This window comes from Oryctolagus cuniculus, chromosome 2, assembly GCF_964237555.1.
Source record: "Oryctolagus cuniculus chromosome 2, mOryCun1.1, whole genome shotgun sequence".
In the NCBI taxonomy this organism is placed as follows: domain Eukaryota; kingdom Metazoa; phylum Chordata; class Mammalia; order Lagomorpha; family Leporidae; genus Oryctolagus; species Oryctolagus cuniculus.
Window position 1 is genome coordinate 131,203,499 of NC_091433.1, and position 27,268 is coordinate 131,230,766.

Sequence of the window (27,268 nt, forward strand, 5' to 3'; positions counted from 1 at the left end):
CCAAGATCACAGGTACCAAGAAAATACCAACCATGAGAGGCAGAGGCCCCAAAACATACGAGCTGTAGCCGTATCTACACCAGCAGAATATTCAGCCTTAAGTGTTCTCACTTTTGTATACAAAGAATGAAAATAAGTAACCTGATAATTCAAGACACTGGAAAGAGCAGAAAGATCAAAGAAGGCTGTAAGAAACTAACATTTTATAAAGGAGAAGAATATAGCAATGATAATTAAATCCCAGAGCAAGCTTTCAAAGACCACTAAAATAAACACTCATCAAAACTAATTTTTAAAAATAGGTATAATATTAGGAATGTGACAGATCAAAAACAAAATATGCTATGGTGAGAATAAAAATACTCATAAATGCATAATGTATAATATTAGTATTCTATATTAATATTTACTGGGGGAAATCAATAACAAAATCATGTAAACTCTAGATGAGGTGATTTTCTAGAAAAATATAAATTGATAACAGTGATTCAAAAGGAGCCAATTTTGAAATGATTTATAAACCTGATAAAAAGTGGAAGAGATCCCAAAGAAAGACTTCCAAGAAAGATATCGGGTCGAGCTAAGGGAAAGTTCTATCAGTGTTTTCAAAGACGAAGTCACTCTGTTCTACAACATCGACAAAGAAGAAAATGTTCCCCACTCATTTTATGAGACAACACCTGAAAAAGAATGACACACACACACGATTTATCTCTTTCCTGGGTAGAGATATAAAGACCCTAAATAAAATATTAAACAGATTGCACAGTAGACCTGGCATGATCGCGCTGACTTATTCCTGAATGCAAAAGTGGCTCAATATTGATGAGCAACGACAGAAACCCCACAAGATCATGGTCAACAGAGGTTGGAAAACTCCAGCCCACTGGCTGGCCATGTAGCTTTACAATTTAAACACCAGTGCCGTCCGTGGCTGCTTTTCAGGGATGAGATCAGAGTGGAATGATGGCAACAGAGACCTGTGTCCTCCAAGCCTAAAATATTTACTATCTGGCCTGTAAGAGAGAGTTTGCCAACCCCAGGTTTATAAGATGCAAAACAAAAATAAAAACAAAAGCAAAAATTAGCGGAGGGAGGGGTAGAATGTCTGGTTTATTCCTAAAGGAAACTCTCCGTGGATTGAGAGGAATAGGAAGCGGTCCTAGCTCTGAGAGCCCACGCCAGCACTGTCCTGCATAACACCAGGCTTCCTCCCTTCCTGGACTCTGTGCCTTTGGCGGCCTCTCCTGATCATCTGCACATGACCCAGAGAAACCACCAAAGCGGAGCTGTCAGGAGCCTGACTGCCAGAGTTCAAATCTCACCACTCCAGCCACGTGATCTTGGACAACTACCTAACTTCTCTATTCTGCAATTAGCGAATCTGTAAAATAGAAAAATAACAGTTCCAATCTGATAGAGTTATTCAGAGGAATAAATGTATAATGTGCTCAAAACGGCACCCAGCACATAAAAGCAACCTAAGTGTTATTACTATTACTGATAAATGTGCTGCTGCTGCTGTCATGCAGATCACGTTAGCTTCTTGGCCAAGGACTCACATTCCCACAAACTGCCGGCAGGAGCAATGCTGGCCACACATTTTCCAGAAAGTCAATCAGCTGCATGTTTCCATAGCCTTAAAAATGTGCCTACACTTTGACCCAGCAAATCTATTCTAGAAATCTACCCAAAGAAAGTACATGGATATGCTTAAATATTTAAGTTCATTTAAAACACTGAAAAACTGGAAACTGAAGTGCCCAACTGTGAGGAGCTGTCTGGGAAAACCATACATTCATGATTAAAGTGACGCTATAGAAATGCATTTACTGACATGGGAAGTCATGCAGAGCTGGTGATACTTATAAAGGGTTAAATTCTGTATCTCACTTTAATAAAAGGCCTAAACCCCAATGTTCACAGTGATTACATCTAAATAGTGATGTTACTAATGTTTTATTTATTCCTTTTATCAAAAATTTAGACTTTTCATTGTGTACAAGTATTCCCTGTAAGGTTTAAAGCTTTTTAAAAAGTTTTTAATTTCTATTTTTTATTTACTTGAAAAGCAGAGTTACAGAGAGAGGAGGAGAGATGGGGAGGCGGTGAGAGGGGGAGAGAGAGAGAGAGATCTTCAATCCACTGGTTCACTTGCCAAATGGCTGCAATAGCCAGGCTGCGCCAGGCAGAAGCTAGGAGCCCAGAGCTTCTTCTGGGTCTCCCATGTGGATGCAGGGTCCCAAGCACTTGGACCATCTTTCACTGCTTTTCCCAGGCACATTAGCAGGATAGAAGTGGAACAGCCAGGTCTTGAACAGGTACACATATGGGACACTGGCGTCTCAAATGGAGGCTTAACCTGCTATGGTACAACACCTACCCCAGAAATTAAAAACTTTGAAAATAAAGAAGAGTAGCAGGATGCCTCAAAAGACAACACACAGAATCAAAGGCATTTTAAATCATACATCTAACAAGGGATTTTTATCTAGAATATACAGAGAACTCACACAATTCAGTAACAACAACAAAACTCTGATCTCAAAATAGGCAATGAATTTAAAAAGACCTTCCTCCAAAGAAGAAACACAAGTGGCCAATAAGCACATGGGAAGATGCTCAACATCACTGGCCATGAGAGAAATGCAAAGCAAAGCCACGATTAAAAAAAAAATAAAGTCACTCATGAGGACAGCTATACTGAAGAAGTCAGATGACAGTGAGTGTACTGTCGCACGTTTTGGTGTAAAGCTGTGCAGGTGCTCTGGACAACAGTCTGGCCGTACCTCCAATGGTCAGTTTCCTAATAACCCGGCAATTCCACTCCTGGATATACGTCTAGCACAAAAACATGTGCACAACTGTTCAAAGCAGAATTATTCATAATAGCCCAAAAGTCTAAAGGATTCAAATGTCCATCAACTGATGAATGGATAAAGGCATAGTATTTGGTAACAAAAAAGAATGCAGAACATATTACAAAAGAGAATGACACATATTACAACATGAGTGGAACTTGAAAACATTATGCCTAGTGGAAAAAGCTCATCAGCAAAGAGCACATGTTATATGGGTCCATTAACATGAAATGTTCAGGACAGGCCAATCAAGAGAAACAAAAAGTAGAGTGGAGGTTGCCGTGGGGCAGGGTTGGGAAGAAATGAGAGATGACTGCTATTGAGTAGAGGGTCTCTTTGTGGAGAGATTAAAATATCCTAAAATTGGTTACAGTGATGGTTGCACAACTCTGTTAAATACTAAAAAACACTGCATTACATACTTTACATGGGGGCTTAAGTAGATTATCTCAATAAAACTATTAAAGTAAAAATGATCAAATGCAAACATGTAACTTCAAACAAAAGAACAGAAGGAGCAATCCCAAGTGTTTATTCTATAGGAAGAGTCAAACAGGTATTTTGACAGAATAAGCAACAGGCCACCGCAGAATCTATACCTTACCATGCTCAGTTTTCACGGAGGACCCACCCTGCCTATACCTTCCTCACCCCTCAAAGCTCCAGGGCAGACACAGAGCTGGCAAGGAGACTTCATAACTTCTGGTCACACCAGCTGGTCTACTGCTCAGTGACTTTGGTCCCCATTTTGATCCTGAGTCCTACAGGTAAACTTCCCTCTAATCGTTCGCCATCATCTTTGACAGGAATCATGCAGGTGGCGAAAATCATAACTCTCATATGAATTAATTTGTTTTCAGCCCTGCAATCTTTTATTTGTCCCCTTGGTCCTCCTCAGCTTCTGAACTCCCCTCCCTCTCTCTTGCTTCATTGTGCTTCTGCCCAACCCGCCCTTGGTTTAAAACCTGCTCTTCCCTCTCCGTCCATCAGCCCCCACAACTAAATGTGGCTGGAAGGGGCATCAAACCAGCTGCCTGGTCCCACTCTGAGTTCATGTCACAGCTTCAAGGGGGCCCAGTGCCATCCACTTTCCTGATCTACTTTTCCTGGCCCTTGGAGAATTCAGTTAATGTTTGATGGATACATGAATGCCTAAGTGGGGGAGAGGGGCAGCCATAGGGAAATGGTTGTTTATCAAGTTTACAATTCTGCGACGTTAATAAGATAGGCTTAAATGAATGCTTTGTCCAGCCAGATTCCCCCATCATGGACAGAGGGGAAGGGGAGAAAAGAGTGAGAAGTGGACACTTGTGGTTTCTGATAAGGCATCCCACTTCTCGCCCCTGGATGCACACTTGTGGGGATCAGAAAGCAGCGCCACCCAGAGGTCGCCAGGGGAACTGGGGCATTGGACACCTGACAGAAGGTGGCTGCGCTGGTATCACAGCAAGCGCGCCACAGAGAAGACATTTCCTGTGAACCCCAGTTGTCACAGGAGAGCTGCCCACCTCTTCCACTCCCAGAAAGGGCTTGCAAAGCTAACAGAGAGGGAAAGAGGAAGGAGACCTTGAAGGACCTTGGGGCTATGATGAGATGGTGAGCAGACGCAACACAGATGTCAGAGTGGACGCACGACCAAGGATCCCCTTCCATGGAGCTCATGACATTATGGAAGCCCAGCCCAGAGTCTGGATGAGGGGAGGAGGGGAGGGTGAGGGAGATAAAAGAAAGCCCAAACTGATGAAATTTAACCCTAAAATGCTGAAGATTACCAGGACTTTCCTGTCATCAGGAAAAAATGTGGGCTCCAAGGAGAGATCAAGTTGACTTACTGAAAAAAAATAGTTCTATCTTTAACACACTTAAGGATGAAAATATTATTCCTGCTAATACACTAATCTGACTTCTGATGGAGTTGTTTCGAGTCTACTTCTTCCTTCTCTCCACCAGAAAGTCCAAGAATAAGTTAGCATACCCACAAGCACAGCCCCCCAACCCCGAGAAACAGGGCTGCTCTTCCATATCCTAACCCAGATGTGTCAAAGCCAACTACCCTTCTGACATGAGTGGAGTCTCATACTCCACAGCTCCGAAAGGCAAATGGCCTATGTTCTCCAATTCCGAGTTTGTTCTTGACCTCATTCTGCAAGAGCTAGGCATCTAGTCTTTGAACATGGCAAGGAGGGGAAGAAATGCAAAAGGCTTGATTTTTGACGTGTCATCCCAGGCTTCAATAAGAAGGCTGGCCATTACAACATTATCCTCCTATGCCCATGCTCCAAGACCCTTCATCACCCAGTCAGCCAACCAAGCCAACCAAGCCAGACTGGAAGCCTCTGCAATTTCAGCTAATAGCCAACATTCAGTTCCTCAGCAACCAGGGCCAGGTAACAAAGACTTGTTTCTCTCAGCTTGATCCAGGCTAATGGGCACCCTAATCCCTCCAAAGACTCAAATCAGCAGGGCACATTCCAAACATTTACTCTCCCATCATCATTCAGTGGGCCTAACACATTTCAGGAACAGGGAGAGCAACATTGTCAGCAACAATCCTAACTCTGAAGTCAAGACGGGGGCAGGAGCAGGGGCAGAATTGATATCCTCTCCCAGGATGACCACTTGAATCAAAGAGAAAAGTTTCTGGTCAAATTCATTGATGCCTATGCTTATGTTGTTAAACTCTGGGTCACTACATGGAACTCTACAGCTGCGTATAAAGCAGGAGTCTCTGGTTATTTTTTTTTTTTTTTTATGATTTTAAGCAGGCCTTCATTGCCTATGTCAATCGAGAAGTAAATATTCCAGACAGGGTTGAAAGTAAAGTAATTTCTCTCTTAGTATAAATCATGATCATCAAGATAATAATAACGATCCAACACTGGAATTATTGTGAAGCTCTGAGTTGGTATCTGTGAGGGTATTCTATGACCTGTCAAGCTGTCATGATAAATGTTCTTGTTGATGCTGCTAGCATCATCAGTTTGAGTCCCAATACTTCCACTCCAAGCACAACAGCTGTGTTGACTGGAATAACAATAGGATTATTCCTCAAATTCTTTAATAGCCCAAGGTTTGAGAAACAGACTATCTGCTCACACATACATAAGTACAAACACATATGTAATGTCCAAGTACTCATGCCTACACGTAGATCAAACCCTCAGATATGCAAGTACCCTGACTTCAGACCTACCCCACCCCAAGCCTACAAACCGCTCGCGCCCCCTGAAACCACACAGACATATGCCCACGGTCAGCTACCATGTTGATTCAGCAGAACTCTACACACTCATAACAGAAAGTGCTTAATTACTTCCACAAGTGGAACACTGGGCTTTCACCCTCTTGTTGACACTCGCTGTTGTCCAGCCTTGTTGTCTGTTGAGGGTATTATAACTCTGCAGGCTCTGGCTCCAAGCTTGATCGGCAGAGACGGGAAGGGAAGATCTTTAACCAAGGCGCCCCACTGCTTCCACAGGCCTGGCGAGTGTGCCCAACCCAGCAGTCAAGCAGATGCTGAGAGTCCTGATCCTCTCACTCGGCCCATCTCAGGGGGAGGATTCACATGGGGTGGGGGCCCTGTGGGGAGTCCTGGCTCACTAACTTTTCCCAGAATCAGGAGCCCAAGATAGACACTTGGCCCCTGACTTGATCCTCATGAGGGCCGCATGACCACATACACCCACGCAGAAAGCCTGGAGGATCAGATTCTATTCAAGAGGTTGAGTGAAAGAAGATCCCATCAGATCCTTCAAATCTATGGAGAAAGCAATGAAACACCACTCATTCAGAATCTGTGATGATTCCAGTCGGGCCTGGGCGAAAGCTTACCCTGCCTTCATTCTGCTTGCGCAGACAGTTTCGCTTCACAAGAGTTCCAACAAACTACTTAAGAGAAAAACTATTTTTGAAGGACGTCCCAGGACTGCAGAAACATTCATCAAACTACAGACACTAATATTAGCGATCTTAAATTCAATTTTGAAAGGATTTGGGGGGAGCCCACCATGTGCCAAAGTCAATTGCCTTTCTAGTTACTACATGCATTTTCATACGCAAAATCACATTGCTTTTCAAATATTTGCTATGTTGAACTGGCTACTAATTCACCCTGATTTCCTCTGCCTCAGTTAGTGTCGAGGGGTGTTGAAGACACGGGCTAGGTTCATAATCTTCCTCGAGTCCCCTCAGAATAGGCTGCACTCAGCAGTGAGCTGCACCAGCTTCCAAGTGCTGGTTGGACCCAGTCTAGAGGGGAGACAGGACCAATGGCAATAGGAAGGCATCACCATAGATCCTGGAGAGGACTTCCTGTCCAGAGACTATCATAGAAATTGGAGAATGTCCCTGTAGGAAGATGAACCTTTGCTCTCTAAAGCCACTTGGGGAAGGGGTCCTGGCAGGATTGGGGTAGAGGTGGAGGCAGAGGCAGGGAGGGCTGCTCGGAGGGAGCTGGGGCCTCCTCCTCCCTGATGGGGCCCTGGAGTTTGCCAGACAAGTTTCACCCCGGGCTGTCCCCCCTGCAGTGAGCATGGGGGGGAGGGGAGGGGTGCACCCCCAAGGAGACCACAGGAATGCCAAGCAGGGGAAAGGCGCCCGGAGCCAAGGGCTCCAGCAACAAGGATCCAATATCGGCGGGTGACTCCAGCCCCCGTAACAGGAGAGACCGTAAAGTATGTGCTCTGCTTCCCAACCAGCAAACACAGCAAATAACCAATTACTCCAAATAGCTAACAGATTGCAGCTCTGATTTCCCTCCCTCGCCTCCCCTGTGCCTTCACTTGTCATTTGATGGGCGATTTGTATTTGCTCTGAGAAAATGAGAGAAAGAATGAGTCACAAAGGAAGGTCCAGATTCCACCGGTGACGGGCATCAAACCTCCCTCATCAGAACTAGCGGGCCTGGGGGTAGGCGGGCTTCACCGGCAACACATCTAAACCAGAGACGTTCGTAAGGGAGCAGAGGTCTGGGACGCTCGAGCACATACCGTCATTCCCACTCACCCAACATGGCCCAATACACGTCCCCAGGAAACCCACAGGAGGAGAACCCGAGCATCTTCCCAATTAGCACACTTGACACGTGCACAAGTGCAGGTAACAGCATGAATGCTGAGAGACTCCTCCAGAGGTGCAACCATGAAGTTCAGAGCCAGCTGCCCCGGATGCCTTCTGGAAACGCTTCCTCACTTGGGAGCCACACCCTGTAATTGATGCCTTGGCTCAGAAAAGCTCTGCTTCAAAGTCTTGGGGTAAATTGTCAGTACTCAGGAGTCGCAATGAGGCATTTCCCCCTACCCAACCCAAAAAAAGACTTGGCATTAAGGGCAATGGGGCTGCCCTTGGAGAATCTACCATGAAATAAATGCAGAGCAGGTCAGAGCAAGGAGAGACGACATCATCTCAACAGGGAAAAATGCCTTCTCCACTAAGCCTTAACCGGAAGTGGGACGAGTGCCTGCCTACATCTAGAGAAAGAACAGGTCAGTGAGGAAGGAACGGACAGGTCCAGAAAGAGCAGTGAGGGTTGAACGAGGACAGTTGTCTAGAGCAGCGCCTCGGCGGACAGGAAGCCTAGGCCAGGGACCAGCACTGCCTCTGGAAACAGATGATCAGTCACAGAGACTCTTCGGCTCACTCTGGCTTCTGTCTGGTCTCCAGCAATCCGTCTTCCCAATTGCGGAGCCCATAGAGAAAGCAAGGGCTGGCCAGCGTCCAGGGTCACATGCCCCGGGCAGACCTCCTGCTTACTGTGAACTCGTAAACTCGTAGCCTCGGCTGAGAAGTTTAAACAACGTGCCTCCAACCCTGAAAAAAACCAGCCCAGCAAGTGTCTGAACCCACCAGGTTAAGAATGCGCTCAGCCAAGACTACAGAAATTTCCCGAAAGGGACACTGCTGGGCCGTGGGTCTGCTGGGAGCGACTCTCCTTACTTTTAAACTCCCACAGAGGCGCCCACAGCACTCTGGATAACACCTGACCACCACCACAAATGCAGCAAACAAACTGCAGCCCAGGGGGAAAGCCCCAGGGGAGGGTCCGACTCCTCTTCCCTCTCCCACCCTCCTGGACTTCTGACTGGCAAAGAAACACTACAGCAAATCTAAACTATTTCCTTCTCCCTTTTATCTGAGTGTGGCGTTAGAAGGGGCCATGTGTTAACGGACAGAATCTAGCTATTGTCCCAGCACTTGACAAGCAAGGACTTCCCTCCCCGAGGCCAACCAAAACACAGAGAGAACATCTTCTGGTGCAAAATAAAAGCATAAGCTGAGAAACAAGACAAATGCTATGCTGAAGAGCTGAATGAGAACCAGAAGCAAACAAGCTGTTGATTTCTGTTCACAAATGCGGCCCTGAAGGACAGAAAACCTGCTTGATGAGCAACACGACTGTCCAACTTAAAACTACAGCAAAGGCTTTGATTTCCAGCAAAATGACAACCCAGACAACCAGAGAAACCCTCCAAGAAAGAAGACCTAAATTAACATATATCTTTAAAATCCACTTTAAATGCATGACTGAGTTAATGGGAATGTAAAGAAAATCCTTAAGGGCAGATGAGAAAGGAAAAATCCCAAAGAACCAAGGAGCCAGAATGCATACTAAGGGACCCAAAAGCCACAAGCTGAACATTTAGTTGTAAGTGAATCTGGGTTTGTAGTGTCTCCAGGCATGTGGTGAAAGTAAACACACACACTCTTTGGAAGAATGTGACTTCCATCCAGGCCTCAAGGAATTCTCAGACAAAGTTCCAAGGAACATGAGTTCACAATCAAAAAATAGAAAAACACATAAGGAGCGAGACACCATGAGCAAGAGCCAGCTCGAGCCAACCGAGGCAAAACTCAAACCTGCCAGGACGACAGGGATCAGAATGGTCAGAAGTGGGGCTTTGGGGGTGGGAGAGGGGAATATTTAAAGAAATAAAAGGCATTAAAAATACAGAAAAAGGGACAAGGGACCTTTGAAGAGAAACAAGAAGATGGGGGGAGGTGGACTTTGAGAAATAAAAATAGTTGAAACCAAAAGATGGAGTTAAATAGAACACTAGAAATAGCTAAAAATACTTGTTGAACTAGAAGATATATCTTCAGAAATTAGCCACAGTGCAACAAAAAGAAGCAGGTAATATGAAAGAAAGCTTAACTGACTTGGAGAATAGAGATGGTCATGCAGAGAGAATGGGGGATCTGTAATATCTGAAGAGAGAATGATTGAGAACTCCCCAGAAGTAATACATTAACAAAAAGTCCTCAGACTTAGGAAGAGAATAACACCATGGCAGCCAGAAGACAGAGGTGACAGAAAGTAACTGACAGTGAAACTAGTGTCTTCCAGAGTAAGAGTGAGACAAAAACATCTCCAGGCAATTAAAAAGTGAGAGCATGTGTAACAGAGGGGCCCTGACTGCAGGAAGCTAAACGGGCTCTGCTTCAGGAAGACGGAAATGGTCCCAGGAGGAGGAAGGCTGACACACACACACAAACAGTAAACACGGCACAGCTAAAAGTAGATTCCTTTAAAAGTAATTTGAGGGTGGCGGTCGTGGTACAGGTTAAACTGCTACCTGGGAGACCTGCATCCCGTATCAGAGTGCCCAGGGTACAGTCCCACCTCCACTTCCAATCCAGCTTCCTGCTAGTGTGCACCCCCGGAGGCAGCAGACGATGGTTCAACTACTTGGGCCCCTGCCACCCACATAGGAGTTCCAGGTTCCTGGCTTCAACCTGGCCCAGCTACAGCTATAGCAGGCATTTGGGGAGCAAACCAGCAGACGAAAGATCTCTCTCTCCTTCCCTCCCTCTCTCCGTCCCCTGTCACTCTTTCAAATAAATGAAAATTGAAAAATGATAATTTTAATATGAATAGGGTTATGTAGAAGAACCTATTGAGGACAATTAGAATGTATTTTGGCATATTTTAATAAGTTTGCACTGTATGCATGTGTTGAAATCACCCACTATATCCCATGAAGATGTATTACATATGAATCAAAAATGCCTAATTAAAAATATTTCCAGCTGAATATTTTTAAAAAGTAATAATGCTTTTAAAATTTAGCTTTTGAATTTGGAATGAAAATATCAAGCACATGTTTGTACATTGGTAGGTGATTAGAGGGAAAGCAGTCTAAGTTCCTTGTAACAGTCTAGAAACAGCTACAAGCACCAATTAAAACTAGGCTTTTCTACATCAAACATGCATGTTAAAATGTCTGTACTATCACCAAGGGAATAGGAACAAGGTAAGTTCTGAAGCTAAAAACGGAAGGGGGAATGAAAAAAGAGAAAGGGATTTTTCAATCCAAAAAGGAAGAAAAAATGAAGGGAGGAAAAAAAGGAAAGGGCTGATACAAAATAAGGCAGCAGAAATAAACCCACACAAGTCAGCAATGATTTTCAGAAAGTACTTCTAAAAAGCGGACTTCATGTACTTGCTGTCAGAGGAGACAACATCGAAAACAAACTCACGGAAAAGCTTAAGGCACGAAGATCAACTAGAAAACCAGGACTACTGCTGGGGCCCACGTGGGAAACAGCAGGTTATGCCACGCCTACAATGCTGGCATCCCCACGTCCATGCCAGTTAGTCTTGGCTGCTGCACTTCTGGTCCAGCACCCTGCTAATGCACCTAGGAAAAGAGTGGAAGATGGCCCAAGTACTTGGACCCCTGTCACTCACATGGGAGACCTGGGTGGAGTTCCAGACTGCTGGCTATAGCCCGGACCAGCCTCAGCCACTGTAGCCATCTGGGGAGTAAACCAGCAGATAGAAAAACTCTAACTCTGCCTTTCAAATAAACAAACATGTCCTTTAAAGACAGAGAGCATCCTGGTGCAACACATTAACGTGAGTGAAACAACTTTAAGAAAAACTTTCTAGCACAGATTTTAAAAGGAAGCAGGGCAAAGCTACTACACGTTATTAAAAGATCCAATGATCCAGGAAACTAAGGATTCTAACTTGTTTGTGCCCAATAACCAATCACAAACTAGATAAAAGAAAAGTAGACAGCATTACAAGGAAAAACTGACAAATGTCACATCAAAACAGGATGTTTTAATACACCTTTCTCAGAAACTGATAAATCACATGTACATAAAAATCAAAAGGAGCATAGATTTGAACAACACAATTAGGAGCCTTCATTGTGGCACTGCCACTTGCAATCTCAGCATCCCATATGAGCGTGGGTTCAAGTCCCAGTTGCTCCATATCCAATCCAGCTCCCTGCTAATGCACCTGGGAAAGCAGAAGATGGACCAAGTGCTTGGGTTCCTGCCACTCACATGGGAGACCCAGAGAGAGTCCCAGGCTCCTGGCTTCGGCCTGGTCCCAGCCCTGGTCATTGCAGCCATTTGGGAAGTGACCAGAAGATGGAAGATCTTTCTCTCCCCCTCTCTGTCACTCTTCCAAATAAGTAAAATAAACATTTTTTAAAAGATAACACAACTGGGGCTGACACTGTGGCGCAGTGGGTTAAAGCCCCAGCCTGCAGAGCCAGCATTCCATATGGGTGCCAGTTCGAGCACCGGCTGCTCCTCTTCCAATCCAGCTCTCTGCTATGGCCTGGGATAGCAGCAGAAGATGGCCCAAGTCCTTGGGCCCCTGCACCCAAGTGGGAGACCTGGAAGAAGCTACTGGCTCCTGGCTTCGGGTCAGCTCAGCTCTGGCCGTTGTGGTCATTTTTAGTGAACCAGTGGAATGGAAGACCTCTCTCTCTCTGGCTCTACCTCTCTCTGTAGCTGTCTTTCAAATAAATAAAATAATTCTCTTTAAAAAAAGAAAGATAACACAACTAATAAGTCCCATTATAAATGAACACATTCTATGTATTTGGAGAATATACATTCTTTCCAAGCATAAACAGGACAGTAATAAAAGTTGACCAATTATTAGGCCATAAAGCAGGTATCATGTCATTTCTAAGTATCACTATACTAGGACTATATACTCTGGACCACAGTACACATTAGCAAGAAAACATCAAAAAGATAACTTAAATAAAAGGACTTCCAAAATGTATTTTGAGACAACTCAGGTGTCAAAATGAAATAACAGAAATTGGGGGGGGGGGGGGGGGACAAAATAGAAAATAAAATAGTATTTGTCAAAAATTGTGGGACAGCAGTACTTAGAGGGAATTTTATAGCCCTAAATGTTTACACAGAGTTTAAAAGAAAAAGGATGGAAATGAAAAGAAATTAGCAAACTAGAAAGTTAGGAAACAATAAAGAAAAACTAAAAATTGAGTTCTTGAAAAGAATCTGATGGGGCCGGTGCCTTGGTTCATTTGGTTGATCCTCCATCTGCAGCACCGGCATCCCATATGGGCACCAGGTTCTAGTCCCGGTTGCTCCTCTTCCAGTCCAGCTCTCTGTTGTGGCCCAGGAAGGCAATGGAGATGGCCCAGGTACTTGGGCTGCTGCACCCGCATGGGAGACCAGAAGGAGGCACCTGGCTCCTGGCTTCAGATCAGCATAGTGCCAGCCGTAGCAGCCATTTAGGGGGTGAACCAATGGAAGGAAGACCTTTCTCTCTCTCTCTCTCTCTCACTTCTAACTCTATCTGTCAAAAAAAAAAAAAAAAAAACCAACTTATTAAAAAAAAAAAAAGAATCTGACAAAGTCTGACCAGAGTAAAAATAAAATCTTAGGAATGAAAAGAGGTATAACTAGATGGAGAATTATTTTTTTGAAATTTAAGAGGTTATTATGAAAAATTTTATGCCAATATTTTAGAATGAAATGGATAAACATCTATAAAATATAAATCACCAAAAGTGAATCACACAGTAACAGAAAATCTCAAGGGTCCTCTAAATATTGATAAAATGGCATTAGCAGTTTAAAGTATCCCCAAGAAGATTATTGAGTCTAGACAGTTTTACAAGTGAAATCCACAAACATTTAAACACAGATAATGGCCATCTTATGTCATTCTTTGAGAGACTAGAAAAAGCATATGTACCCCAAATCACTTTATAGGATTACTATTACCTAGATACCAAAACCTGAAGAAACAGTATGAAAAAGAGAAATTTCAAGCCATTCTCATCCATAAAAATTGATATAGAAAAAAACTTATTTATTTGCAAACTAAACCCAGCAATGCAGAAAGGTCATACTTTATGACCAAATTAGGTTGTTCTAGAAATGCAAAGTAGTTTAGGCACTTAAAAAAAAAACTATTAATTAATCACATTAACAGCTCAAAGAAAGAAGGAGGTCATGTAATTACTCAATAGAAACATTTAACAAAATCAACGGAATTTTACAATATTCATTATAACAACGATTCACCAGATAAATTTCACATTCAGTGGCGAGACACAAAAACTTACTCACTTTCAAGTTAGGGGCAGAAAAGAATGTGCTCTATAATTAGCTACATGAAACATCCAACTAGAAGTCCTATCCAGTGCAATAAGACAAGAACAGGATACAATAAAAAGGAAAAAGAACTAACACATACACAGAAGAATCAAAACTGTGATTAATCACAAATTACCACTGGTTACACAGAAAAGCCAAGATAAGCCACAAATTAACAGAATTAATAAGAATTCAGCAAAGCTTCTGGATATAAGATCAGCATATGAGAATCAATTTCATTTATACATGAGCAAAAGCTAATTGAAAATCCTAAAGTTTTGCTTTTCACATTTCAGTACTTATTTCATGTGGAATTGATGTGTGGGTGTGTGTGTACACATGTGTACTGTGAGGTAGAGCTTAGATTTTACTTTTTCCCACATAGGTAACCATTGAATTCCCATCATCGTAAACTGGCCCGTCCTTTCTTGTTGACCTAAAAATGTAGACAAATATTTTGTCTAAACAAGAGGGTTGAAGTGATAACCCAAGATATCTAAAATCTATGCAACAGGAATTTCAGAGCAAGAGAGTTCAAAACCCAGTCTAGAAATTAAAGAAACTGGGACTGGTGTTGTGGCATGTGGGGTAGTGAACCAACGGACAGAAGACCTTTCTCTCTCTCTCTCTCTCTCTCACTGTCTAACACTATCTCTCAAATAAATAAATAAAAATCTTTTTAAAACAATTTTTAAAAAGTTATATAAGATATGCATTCCTAAAAATTGTATATGATTCAAACCTCACACAATATAAAATCAGTCAAGAAAATATGATGGGGATTTCGTTAATCAGCTAAACCACATATATAATTCACTTGATCACTATCTTTTAGGCTACATTTTTAATTTGTGTTGATTCATACTATTCCACATCTTGTATGTAAAGCAAGACTATTAAAATGTTTATAGCATGCAACTTCCTACTGCAGAAGTCAGACTCCTAAAGAGCGGCTCTGGTGCATATTTAAGACTTCAAGAAACCATCCTTTTCATGCCATAGTGACTGTTCAAGAGCACAGAGTCACCTGAAAAATAATTCATGGAACTGAAACGTTGAGACCCACGGGTAACAGAGACAGCTTGAAAGGAATTCTTATTAATAGGAATGCAAAAACCTAAGTAACAGCAAGCATGGCTCAGTAATATATAGTAGCTGTCCTTTCAAACTTCCCTGTAACTGGGATTAATAAACGCTTTCCTTACATTGTGTCTGGCAGCAATGTGACCACAGTTAGGAGCCCAGCGTGTCCACTGCAGCCCCAGCAGGTGAGTTGTGGTTTGCCAACACTCAAAAGTGTTTGTTCCCAAACATGTTCAGACCAGATATACTAACAAGGTAACTAGATAAATAAGTTACATACTGAAAAAAACTAAATCTGAATTTAAGTAGAAAAGGGATTTTATAGATACTCATTTCATACTTTTTCAAGAGATGAAAGTGCCAGGGGTATCAAACTTTAAGAGGATTCTACACTTGGGCTTTGTTCGTTTGTTTGGCACATATCACTAAGTTCCCATCAAACTTTAATAAACCTAAAGCGGGGCTGGTGCTGTGGTGTAGTGGGTAAAGCCACCATCTACAGTGCCGTCATCCCATATGGGGGCCAGTTCGAGTCCTGGATGCTGCACTTCCAATCCTGCTTTCTGGATTGGAAAGTATATAGAAGCTGGCCCAAGTGCTTGGGCCTCTGCACCCATGTGGGGCACCCAGAAGAAGTTCCTGGCTCCTGCCTTCAGACTGGCCCAGCTCTAGCCTGTGTGGAGACCCAGAAGAAGCTCCTGGCTTCAGATCAGCTCAGCTCTGGTCATTGCAGCCATTTGCGGAGTGAACCAGTGAATGGAAGACCTCTCTCTCGCTCTCGTTCTACTTCTCTGCAACTCTTTCAAATAAATAAGTAAAATCTTAAATAAATAAATGAGTAAACCTAAAGCTACAAATCACAGTCATGCATTTTAGGTGTGGTTTATTCCCCAAGGATAACATGACAAATCAACACACCAAATTAAAAAAAAAAAAAAGGGGGGGGGGGCTTAAAACATGCTTGTGGTATGGATATGTGACTTTTAATGCGTCCCTGCTTAAGTTTTTCAACCAGCCAATAAACTACCTGTCTTGATTGCACTAAATAACAGATCTTCCTTTACAGTGAACTGTAATCCATGACCAAGCGACCAACTGGGTTTACTCCAGGAATACAAGACAACTACACATTATATTAACAGGGCAAGAGAAGACAAAATGATCATCTTAATAAATACCAAACCACATTTGATAAAAACAAACTCCTCATACGTATTTTAAAGCTATGTTTAAACCAACAATACAGGACACAACCTCAACAAAATAAAAAACATCTATCTCACGTTATCATTCATTACCATGATCAATGGGAAAATGGTAGAGATATTCTCTAGAATCATGACTCAATAAGTTTGCTCACTAACATCTCAATTATCAAATTGGAAATTATTCTGGAATACTTTCAGCTATTCTGGAAAAAGGGATAAGGTATAAATATTAGAGAGAAAGTGACATTTATTATTATTTGGAAAAAAAAATCTTACCTACTGAAAAACCCAACAGAATCAATTAACAACTCTCAGAATGAAGGAAGGCGTTTAATTTTTCAAAGTAAATAAACAGAAATTTGTTTTCTTATATTGCTAGCAGTAGTCAGAGTCATAAGGGGGGAAAAAGAGATTCTATTTAGAATAGCAGCAAAAGCTATAAAATCCCTAGGAATAAATTTTAACAAGAAATGGGCTGAGCCTATAAAAAGGAAACTGAAATAGTTCCTCCAAGGAACATAAGACAATAGTGGAAATTAACAAATTAAATGTCCAATGATAGGGAGTAGTTAAAACTTTATGAACGTCCATATGACATGCAGTCCCATTTTTAAAAGAACATAAAAATACAGAAAAACATTCACAATATACTTTTAAGTTAAAATGCTGATTATAAAAAGTACAATATGATTCCAATTTTGCAAAAGAAAAAGGTATGCACACGTGCACAAAATAATTTAAAATGTAGGTACATCAAAATCTTAACAGTGCTTATCTTTTAACTTTCTGCCTTACACATTTTTGTGTTTTTCCATGTTTCCTATGATAAACCAGAAAAATTATATGTAAAATTATACATATATGTAATATATATATATGTATATATATCTCCTCCTGTTAGCAACCTGTGTGATACCCACTCCAGCAATGCCACTCCTGGACACCACAAGTGGGATTTAATTCACCGCCTTTTGTCAGATCCTATCACTGTGCCTCCCCACCCCCAGCAGGTCAGGGACTCCCCCCGCCATGAGCGTGGGATTCCATGAGTGTACACCGAGAACTAGACACCCTAGGCCCAGGGAGGACCTACAACCCACACAGATGACACCTGGGAAATCAGCTTGGGTAGGCTGGGAAATGCAGGAGCTGATCATGGCTCAACCAGCCCTCTCCGAGTCTGCCTGGAGCCAGCTGGAGCCCCTCAGTCACACCTACCCTTCATTGCAGCTGGAAGGAACAGAAAAAATCAGCCTGCCTTGCCCACCCAGGTCCCAGGAGTCAGAAGCAACTTGGATACTCTCTGCTTCCACTGGTCCATGCTGCCCCACCTAGCACCTTCCCAGGACTGGGGCAAATCTCGGATGCACCAGGAGACAACACAGGGCTGTCCTTTGTGGAGACCTACCCACCGTTCCGTTACTACACAGGGCAAAGGGAGCTATTTGCTGCTAGAGCTCAGAAAATACCACCTTGATTCCCCCTCCCCTGTCCCCCTGCAGACGACCCCTCCCCCGACCCAGCCCCCCAAGGGAAATTAAGGAGCCCGAAGAGCGGCACCTGATACATACATGAGGACTGGATGGAGAAGACGCCGTGTTAGTGGGGACCAAGCTCGACAGCCCATCTGCAAGCTACAAATTAAACACGCTGGTTAGCAGCAGGTTTGGGGAATCCACGCCAGGGACAGCCCCTAGGACACAGAACTCTCCCGTGCAGGCATCCTCGACTCCTTCTCCAGGGAGACAGCACACGGCGTGGAAGAACACATACTTCCAAATGGAACAAGCCCAGCTCATCCCAGCACCAGCTGGATGATCCTGGGTAAGCCCCCAACCTCTCTGAATTGGCATCCTCATCTGGGAAATGGGCACAATACCCACCTCCCAGGGCCACAGTGCATATGAATGCAATGAAGACCAGGCAAGCCCATTACCAGGTGAAGCCCACGGAATAGCCTCAGCCAGTGCCGGGCTCCGGCCCGCTTCCTTACTGTCCTCGGACCATTGGCTTGGCCGCCTCACCACAGAGCCCTCCCTGCCTTTCCAGTCTGTCTCAGGGAGGCTCCCATTCCCTATCCTGCCTGGCACTTTCCTCTAAGAGCTGAGCCACACCACCCCTGCTTGTGCAAGTACCTGTTTCTGTCTCCTGGAGGACAAGAGCCGGGGCATCCCATGCTGCCCCCAAAGCCTTGGTCTTTGGACTTTAGGAGCTGTGTAAGTGCAGTGAGCCACGCTTTACTGCAAGTAAGCTTCGGCACCAGTTCCTGGCCTGCACGCAGTCTTCCTGCACTGCTAATCATCGTTTTATGGGCCGAGGGCCGAGCGCACCTCCGGGGCTCAGGACTGGAGGCTGGGGACTTTTCAGAGGCCACGACACTAGTCCAGGGGATGGGGAGGCGCGCCAGGTGGAGGAGGACCAGTCTCACAGGTGGACAGGCAAGGAGATGCACGCTGGGCAGAGTGCCAGCAGCTGCTGGTGTAGAGGGAGGGAGAAGCATGGGACAAATGGGCCAGAAGGCAGGCGCGGGAGCAGCCACCAGCAGGGCCCGAGCTGCCAGGGCAAGATGCTGAGTTCTCGGCCTGGAGCAGGAAGCCCAGCGAGGGATCCCTAAGAGCCAAACCCCAGGCTGTCCTCCCGCCACTGGCAGTGAAACCCTAGGGCCCCTCCTGAGGGTGGGGGATGGAGCTCTGCAAGGGGACTTGAGACCCACAGGCCAGACCCATCCTGTGCTGAGGAGGGGCATCACCGAGTGCTCCCTCGGGGCCACTCAGAGCCAGGAGCATGGGCCACAGGGAGGAACGGCCCACAGTACTCAACCAGGGCCTTTGGAAGATCCCAGCAGGCAAAACCCACGCTGGGCATCGTGGGACCCCCAGAAGAGACCGGCCCCACCAGGCAGCAGCACTGCCCCTCCCATCCCCATCCTGAACCCCGCGGAAGCCTTACTGTTATTTTTAATGTGGTTCTTTTTTAGAAAGGTGAGAGAGAAGCCAGCAGTTCACCAGAGCACAGGGGAGAAAATATAAAGCTAAACATAGCGCGGCAAAGATCGGGTCCGGCTGCAGAAATTACACGTTCCCCTTTGGGACTCGGCCATAATTGGCCACTCTGCTGCTGGGGCGCGTTCCCACCTTCACGGTGTCCCAGAGACTATAACTGGAGCAGCAGGCTCAAAATTAGCTTGAGCCCGGGGGCACGGGAGCACGCCAGCCCCACAGCACCCAGGCCGCAGGGTGCAGAACAGGTCTGCACCACCCTTGGATGCCTCCTCCACACAAGTCTGCCAGGCCTGGCTCCTCCTCAACCCCCCTCCCCCGGCCCCTACCTCCACACACGCCGCTACCATATACCCACACACACACCCCCAATCATACCACATACGGGCTATGGGCTCAGACACATACATCTACTACACACACACACACACACACACAAACACATACACACACCCGTCTCTACCACATACACAGATATGTTTCCTACCTATATCCACCAAACACACAGTCCCACTTCCAAGTCCCTGCTCAGGCTCTCTTGGCTGCCAGGCGAGCCCTCCTCCCTCCGCAGCTCTGAGCCCCTGGGCCCAGAGGATGTCCCCAGGCACCCCTCCCTGACGCTCAGCACACGCTGACCCATGGACCGGAGCAGTCCAGGATGCTGGCAGCTGCATCAGTGAGGCACCTCAGCGGTGCCGTGCAATCGCCTGCGTGTGAGACCTGCCACACCCCTCTCGGCTCCCAGCCCGTGCCTTCCCTTTACCCCTGCACAGTACACTGGGTCCAGAAATCCAGGAGACCCCTGTCCCACAGCGGCCTCCGAGAGACCCTAGGGTCTCACTGCCAATGAAGACAGGATGGTCTGGGGCTTGCTCCTCGGGACGCCATCCCAGGCTCTCTGCTCCAGGCTCAGACGAGCAGCCTTGCCCTGGCAGCCCCCGTCCCGCTGGCCCCTCAGCTCTCCAGCGCCCCGCTCTAGCACCCACTTCCTGGCCCTTCGCCCTTTCTCCAGCGTGCCGTGCTTCTTCCCTCCACCTTCGCAGCTGCTGGGGCCCCGCCCAGAGCATGTCACCTGGCTTTGTCCACCTGTGAGCCTGGTCCTCCTTCACCCGCAGCCCTGCAAGCTTTCTTAGCACCAAAGGTGAACGATATGGGGGCAAGAGAGGACACAGAGGTCATCATCTCTCCTCTGGGCCCCAGACCTTCTGGGGGTAGGGAGGGGTGGGTGACGGGCTCTGTTCTCCTTTACGGTTCTCTTCCCATCTTCCTAATCACAGCATCAAGAATGAGTTTAATGAGACAGACAGGTTACTAAGCAAAGGCCTCAGATTTGTTTTAAAGATGGCCATGGAGTCCAAATCAGAGAGACTGAGGGAGCCGGAAAGGGGAGCCCAGAGGCGAGATGCTGGTGGCACTCACAGTGCACGTCTGGTTGGACGCAATGCCCATTTGTTTATTCTCGATATTTTCTGAACTCATGCATAATGAGTGTGTATCATATTTATTTATCAGGAGAAAAAAAGAGAATGTATTCTTTGTTTAAACCAGAGAACCACATGGGCTGAAGTACTTCCGAGGACACACTCATGCCTGCCCCTAGAAAGCTAAAAGTCAAGGCCAGGATTCCTGCCACGCCACCACCAAGCTAGGGACGTTTTGCTGGTAGCCTCAGAAGCATGCACACACCTGCCCCCTTCCTCTCCCACCTCTCACGCAGAGGCAGAGCTCTGTGTGTGCACTCCACACACACTCGTCCCAGCCCACCCCTGGGCTGCCAACCTGAAGTGTATAGGTGGGACAGCAGCCGGACCAAGGGCAAACAGTGGAGTTCAAGTGCATGCGCAGAGGCATCTCTCAGTCAGTCTCAGCAGCACGGAGCTCAGAGGCCAGCCTCCCACACAGCACCCTCTCCATCCCCAGAAGCGCTCCTGACCCACAAGCCATGGGAGGCCAAGGGGACAGATCTACATTCTGCACATACTGTGAGTTGGCCCCGGCACAGGCCATCTTGACACGGACCAAAACATGTCCCAGGTCCTCAGGAGCACTCTGTCCTGAGGGCCAGCTGGGGACCTGAGCACCAGGGAAGGTTGGCAGGAGGCATTCTCCGAGTGTGGTGGGCTTATCCCAGGACCTAGGCAGATGACAGCGAGGGGCATCAAGAGCCGAGAGAAGGGAGTAAGTGGGGGGGGATGACAGCCAGGGCCCAAGACAGACGCCCGACCTGGCAAGAGCAGGTGTGAGCTGGAGGAGGAGCCCCTGGCTGGGTGGACAGCCAGGACTGGGTGAGCCAGCAAAGGGGCTGCATCGGCTGTGAGGTTGAAATAGGCTGCAAGAAGCACAGTGGGAAAAACAGTAGCCAGGCCAAACCAACTCCTGCCAGACTTTCTGTCCTTCCAGTCTCTAGAAGTCCAGGGCCTCTCTATCTGCACTAGGGGCAGGAAGAGAGCAGGAGAACACGGCCAAAATGAACTGACAAACCCCAGGAACCAGACCCCAGCAGCTCCAGGGTCAACCTGGGAGCGCCTTGGCCTCCCAGTGTCAGTGGCTGTGGATGAGAGCAGTCTGTGCAAACGCCCTGCATCAGCCAGGTTGGACAAACAGATCTTAGAGCCAAAACACAACACAAAGTCAGACCCTGAGCTAGGGGCTCCTCCAGGGCCAGGGCTCCCTCTGGACTCGGGGCTCATCTCCTCCATCAGACAGGGGGCTCAGTGAGGGCAGAGTCCCAGTCTCCTCCATCAGAACAGTCTGGTCTTCCTTCCTCCTCCTTCCTGCCCTCCACGTTCAGGTGAGGGGAGGCCCCGCCGCTCCCCATGTGGACAGACCTCTAGGAGCCCATATTCTGGTGCCCCATTCCTCTGCCTGGCCAGCAGCTCCCGCCAGAGTGGCCAGGGGCCTCCCACAAGGAGCACAGGCCTGGCTCTGGCTCAGACGCCATCTCCAGTTCCCTCATGTCAACACTGGGAGGACGGCCAGACGGGGCCTCCTCCTCCTCGGCCTCTGGCTGTGCTTGTAGCCAGCAGGGCCCAAAATAATCCCCTCCCCATCCAAATCTGTAGACATTTTGAGGGCAGCACATGCAGAACGGAAATCCTGCTGGGCAAGCCCCTGATTTTTCCTGCACAGTCCCAGACAGAGCCATTGAGGAGGCCAGAAAACAGGGGCCAGGATCAGGAAAGCCCAGAGTTAGGGGGCAAATTATCTGCCTGCTTCAGCCACAAACACTCAACCAGGCACCAGTGTGGAGTTCAGATCAGTTTCACGAAGGGCTCTTTGAAATGTCCGTAGGGGTTTCCCCAGTCCTGCAGACAGTGGGCAGGTAATCAGTCCGGCCCCTAGTCGCTGCCTGCCCATGGACTTCCACGGAAACCTCTGCAGAGGCAGATCTGTGGATGCTGGGCATTTGAGAGAGGAGCCCCAACTGCCAGCCTCAGTCTACCGTGGAGAAGATGCTGACACATACAGAGACAGGCAGGACCTGGGACAGTGCTACAACCGAGACACAGACCAGCCTGGCAGGAGAAGTGAGGGAGCCAGGGAAGACACCTTGAAAGAGGTGACCGCATCCAAGCTGAGGCTTTGAGAGTGACAAAGAGCTGGCTAAGTGAGCCAGGACAGAAGGTCTCCCAGCAGACAGGACGATGGGACAGAGCCCTGGGGGGCTGGAAAGGAGGAGAGCTCAGGGCTTCAGGAGACTTCTTAGCACAGAGCAAGACCTCCCGTGTCAGCAGCAGCAACAAGGCCCAGAGCCAGACACCACGGTGGGGGCGGAAAGATGAACGTGGGAGAAAGCAGCAGCAAGCAGTGCTCGGTGCAGAGGGAAGAGTGGCAAACACAGCTGCAGGGCGGCTTCAAGGCAGGGGCTGCCGGACTGCCGAGCTCGGCACCCAGGCTGACATGTGATCACCAGTTTAAGGAATGGGAGCCATCTTCAAGTGCCACCCTGTCCCTGCATACATACGCAGGCTGTGGGCCCGAGACACAGGCGTCGTCTACAGTATGGGCACAAAGGCTCAAGGCAGCCTGGCAGTTCGGGGAGCCCCAGCATGCCAGGGGCCTGGCCCACGTCACAGGAAGCCTGGAGAGGAAGGTGACCACTTGGAGCAGACCTCAAGTTCAAGGCCAGGTGCTCACAGTGAGGTCTTTCTCCATCTCCACCTTAGGAGGGACTGGATTGCAGCCCTCCAGGATCCGGGGCCCAAGGTGGAGTGAGTGCTTCCAAGAGGCCATAGGCATCCAGCCATGCTCTTTGCATAGGCTCTGGGCCACTAGCTGGCCCTACTGGGCTGAGTACACAGCAAAAGGATGACTCCTTCCCCCCATGAGATCGGAGATCCTCAGAGTACTGTCCCAGTCCTGCCCCTCTTCCCCTCCTTTCCTGGAGGCAGGGACACAGGGCCATCGGTAGGGACACAGCCTCCTGTTTCTGAGCTGCCCCAAGCACAGATGTGGAAGAACCCGCCCTCGAAGAAGGGGCCTGCCAGGGCTCCAGAGACTGCCCCACCCACCTTGATTGCCTGGCTGGGGATCTCCAGGAGGAAGCCCCAGTGCAGCCCCCAAGGTCAGGGGTAGCTGTTTTTCTCACATGCTTCCAGGAACAAATCAATTGGGTGTCACAGGGAAGACCACATCCCACCCCCTGGACCAGATAGGAAGCTTCCACCTCCATTCCTCCCTCAGTGACAGGGCAAGGGGAGGGGGCCTTGGGGCCGCCCCTACCTGGGTGGGGATGAGCGGCTCCTTGTCATCGATGTCAATGAGCACGTCCTCCCCAGGGCTGAGCAGGCTCACGTCATCTGCATGGGGGCGGAGGAGGAGGCTTGTCTCTCAGCCACAAGGAGCAGAGGCAAGACCCCTCGTTCTCCATGCCAGGACCCATCTCTTCTTCCCACCCAACTCTCCCCTCTCCCAGGTCTCCTCCACCTTCAGGTGCAGCCGAGCCTCCCCTGGGAACTTCCGTCCAGCTCCAGGGGCCCTCCCCTACCTGGGCCTCCCTGTGGCGATGGACTCTCAGCTGAGTAGGGGTCACACAGGAAGCTCTCCAGGGAGCGGATGGTGCACTGGCCCACCACAGGCCGGCGGCCAAACTGGCGGTTATCAATGACCTTGACCACAATGGGCGGGCAGTAGAGCTCCTCCCGGGGCAGCATCTGGGGGAGGAGAAGTGAGGCTCCAGATGCCAGCCTGAGCCCACGTCTGGAACACCCAGGAGAGGCTGGGGAAGCAGAGTACGGCTGTAACCGCAGGGAATCCCCAAGAGCCAGACCCAGAAGCCACTCACCTGCTCTGCCCACTTTTTGGGTGTTGTCCAAATGCCAGCCTTTCCCCCGCTTCCCTACCTTCCAGAGCCACCGGCTTCGCAGCAAGCGAACGCCCAGTCTCCCTTCCCTGAGCCCTCACCAGCCAGGGAGCAGCGAGGGCGGCTGGGCCGGGGCTCAACACCTCTTGCAGACAGTGCCCCCCAAGTGGATACTCAAGAGTCGGCTTCCAGATCCAGCTGCTCCCCCCACTGCCGCCGCCCCGAACACACTTTGAACACAACTTGAAATAATTTATGTGCTCTCCTCCAGTGGCGGCTCTGGCCCAGCCAAGAGGAGGCTCCTGTTGACAGCCACTGGGCCTGGAGTTTCTACAGCGCTTTCATCTCGCAAACCTCTTTCCTTTCCTCAGACTTGCCTTTCTGCAGCCACGAGGCGAGGCCCAGCAGCCCCGGGGAGCTGGAGAGTGCTGGGCTCCCGGGGCCGGGGGACCGGGCTGGGGAGGCCCCGGGTGGACAGAGCCTGAAGGCATCTCTGGAAGTCAGAGCCATGGCGGGCGCCTGTAACAACTCAAAGAGGCTATAACCAAGCTCTCTCCTGGGACTGCTGACCCTGGTGGGGTGGGCAAGAGCAAGTCGGCCGGCCAGTGCTGCTCACAGCACCGGATGCTTTTCCTCCCCATTTCCACTTCAGAGGGAGAGTTTCTGAGAGAGAGCTCCCTGGGATCCCACAGGGAGCCAGAGCCACAACCCCAGGTAGCCTGAGGCCATGAGGGCAGCGCAGGTGGCGGCAGGGAGAGGGGCTCACCACTTCCATGAAAAGAGTGCAGACGTCAAAGTTGGGGTTCTTGCGGAGGTTCCTGATGACGCAGGACTGCACAGCCTGGCCCCCGCACTCCACCACGAGGCTGGGGGAGGAGATGCTGGCCAGCTGGTAGCTCTTCATGTTGCGCAGGCCCCAGGCCAGGATCTGGGGAGCCCAGGAGGAGGATGGTGTCTGGAAAGGTTCCGAGCACTAGGAGAGGCCAGGGCCAGGATGGGAGAAGGGCCAGGCTGCTGCGCCCAGGTGGGCCTCACCTCTATGGCTGTCCGCTGCAGAACAGGCTTGATGTTCTGGGGAACCATGTAGACGTTGGCCTCCCTCTGGGGTGGTGGGTAGGGCAGGTCCGTGTCATCCGACTGCAGGGGGCACCAGGCAGGATGGATGGAGACCAAGGTGGGAGTGAGACCAAGCAAAGAAACAAGAAAGGAGAGACAGGACAGAAAGAAATGACAGGCAGACACACACAGATGCAGACACAGGTGGGCAGATGGTCAGCGGCTCGGGCAGCTCATACCAGGCACCGTCCTCTCGTAGGTCACAGGTCAAGCACCTGCAGCAGGGTAGAGGCTGCCCCTTTTCCCACAGCGCAGGCTCCAGCACACCACTGAGCTGCTCAGGGTCTCCCCCTCCCTGACGGTGCTCACACTGTTCACCCGTCCTGGCACAGCCATGCCAATCTCCCCCTAGAGCCTGGTTCTCCTGCTCCTTCCCAGGGACCACCTGCCCTGGTGCTCCACACCTCCATGTCCCACACCTGCTCCCTGCAAGGACAGAACACCTGTACTGCAAACCACAAACAACATAGCAAATGCCCAGCGGGAGAAGGGATGTGAATGCCCGCAGGCACTGCTGGGGTGGCTTCCTCACTCCTGCAGGCCAGAGAACAGCCAGGCCTGTGTCTCCCTGGGCCTCCTAGAAGTTTGCTAAAGAGACTGGGTCAGGGATCCCCAGCGATCTCTAAGAACTATGGGAGAGGCAGGGTTGGGCCAGGGAGACCTCCCACCTTAGACTAGTTGACTACTAGCTAACTACTAGTTAATGTGTTTGACCACTTATGAAGCTAATGAGCTATTTCACTTTGCTTATAGCTCAACTTTTTCATCTACAAAGTGGTTAGTGGACATTATCAATCTCTAAAGGTTAGTGCAAGGGTACAGGAAATGAATACCTGTCCAACACTCAGAAGAGTGCCTGGTTCGCTAAACTCTCACTAGGACTCCTGACCTACCTAGCACCTTTGTGACCACGAGAGAAAGATGTCCCTTTCTTAAAACTCTACTTCCCATATCAGAAAACAGGCATGGTCTTCATTATTAGTACAAGACACTTTACTGCCACCTACTGGAAACTGTTCTAACAAATACAAATAGATGAGGTCTGTGCCAGAAATTATCCCTCCCTTGACACAGTGCCCTTGTGCAGTGCCTAACCTGCACATCCATACGTGGAGGACCTCCCATTTAGGAAATACTGGTTATACTTTAAAGGGCTGTGCTGGATACTTTATGGAGCTTGCCTCATGTAATCTTCATTTAGTAAACAAAGGAGTCACTGGATACATTCTCCAAGTGACCTGGTTTCTTCTGAAAAGGTCGTACACCTATCCACAGATGCTCTGATGTAGATGGTGGGAGATCTGAGGCGGAGAAAATGCC

At 48.2% G+C, this 27,268-nt stretch overlaps 1 protein-coding gene across 20 annotated transcripts in view; it reads right to left on the bottom strand.

Annotated features, from left to right (window-relative positions):
- The window catches only part of DYSF (dysferlin), a 190,146-nt gene that overhangs the window by 35,945 nt on the left and 126,933 nt on the right, over positions 1–27,268 (bottom strand). For 11 of the 20 annotated variants that reach the window (XM_051842769.2, XM_002709780.5, XM_002709776.5 and 8 more), the window contains 5 exons: positions 25,868–25,969; positions 25,599–25,760; positions 24,518–24,683; positions 24,253–24,329; positions 18,103–18,165 (listed from right to left, as the gene is read on the bottom strand). In XM_051842769.2, coding sequence (XP_051698729.2) covers positions 18,103–18,165; positions 24,253–24,329; positions 24,518–24,683; positions 25,599–25,760; positions 25,868–25,969 — 570 coding nt within the window. The remainder of the gene's footprint in view (positions 1–18,102; positions 18,166–24,252; positions 24,330–24,517; positions 24,684–25,598; positions 25,761–25,867; positions 25,970–27,268) is intronic. The other 9 variants (XM_002709783.5, XM_002709778.5, XM_002709777.5 and 6 more) reach the window with 1 other exon arrangement.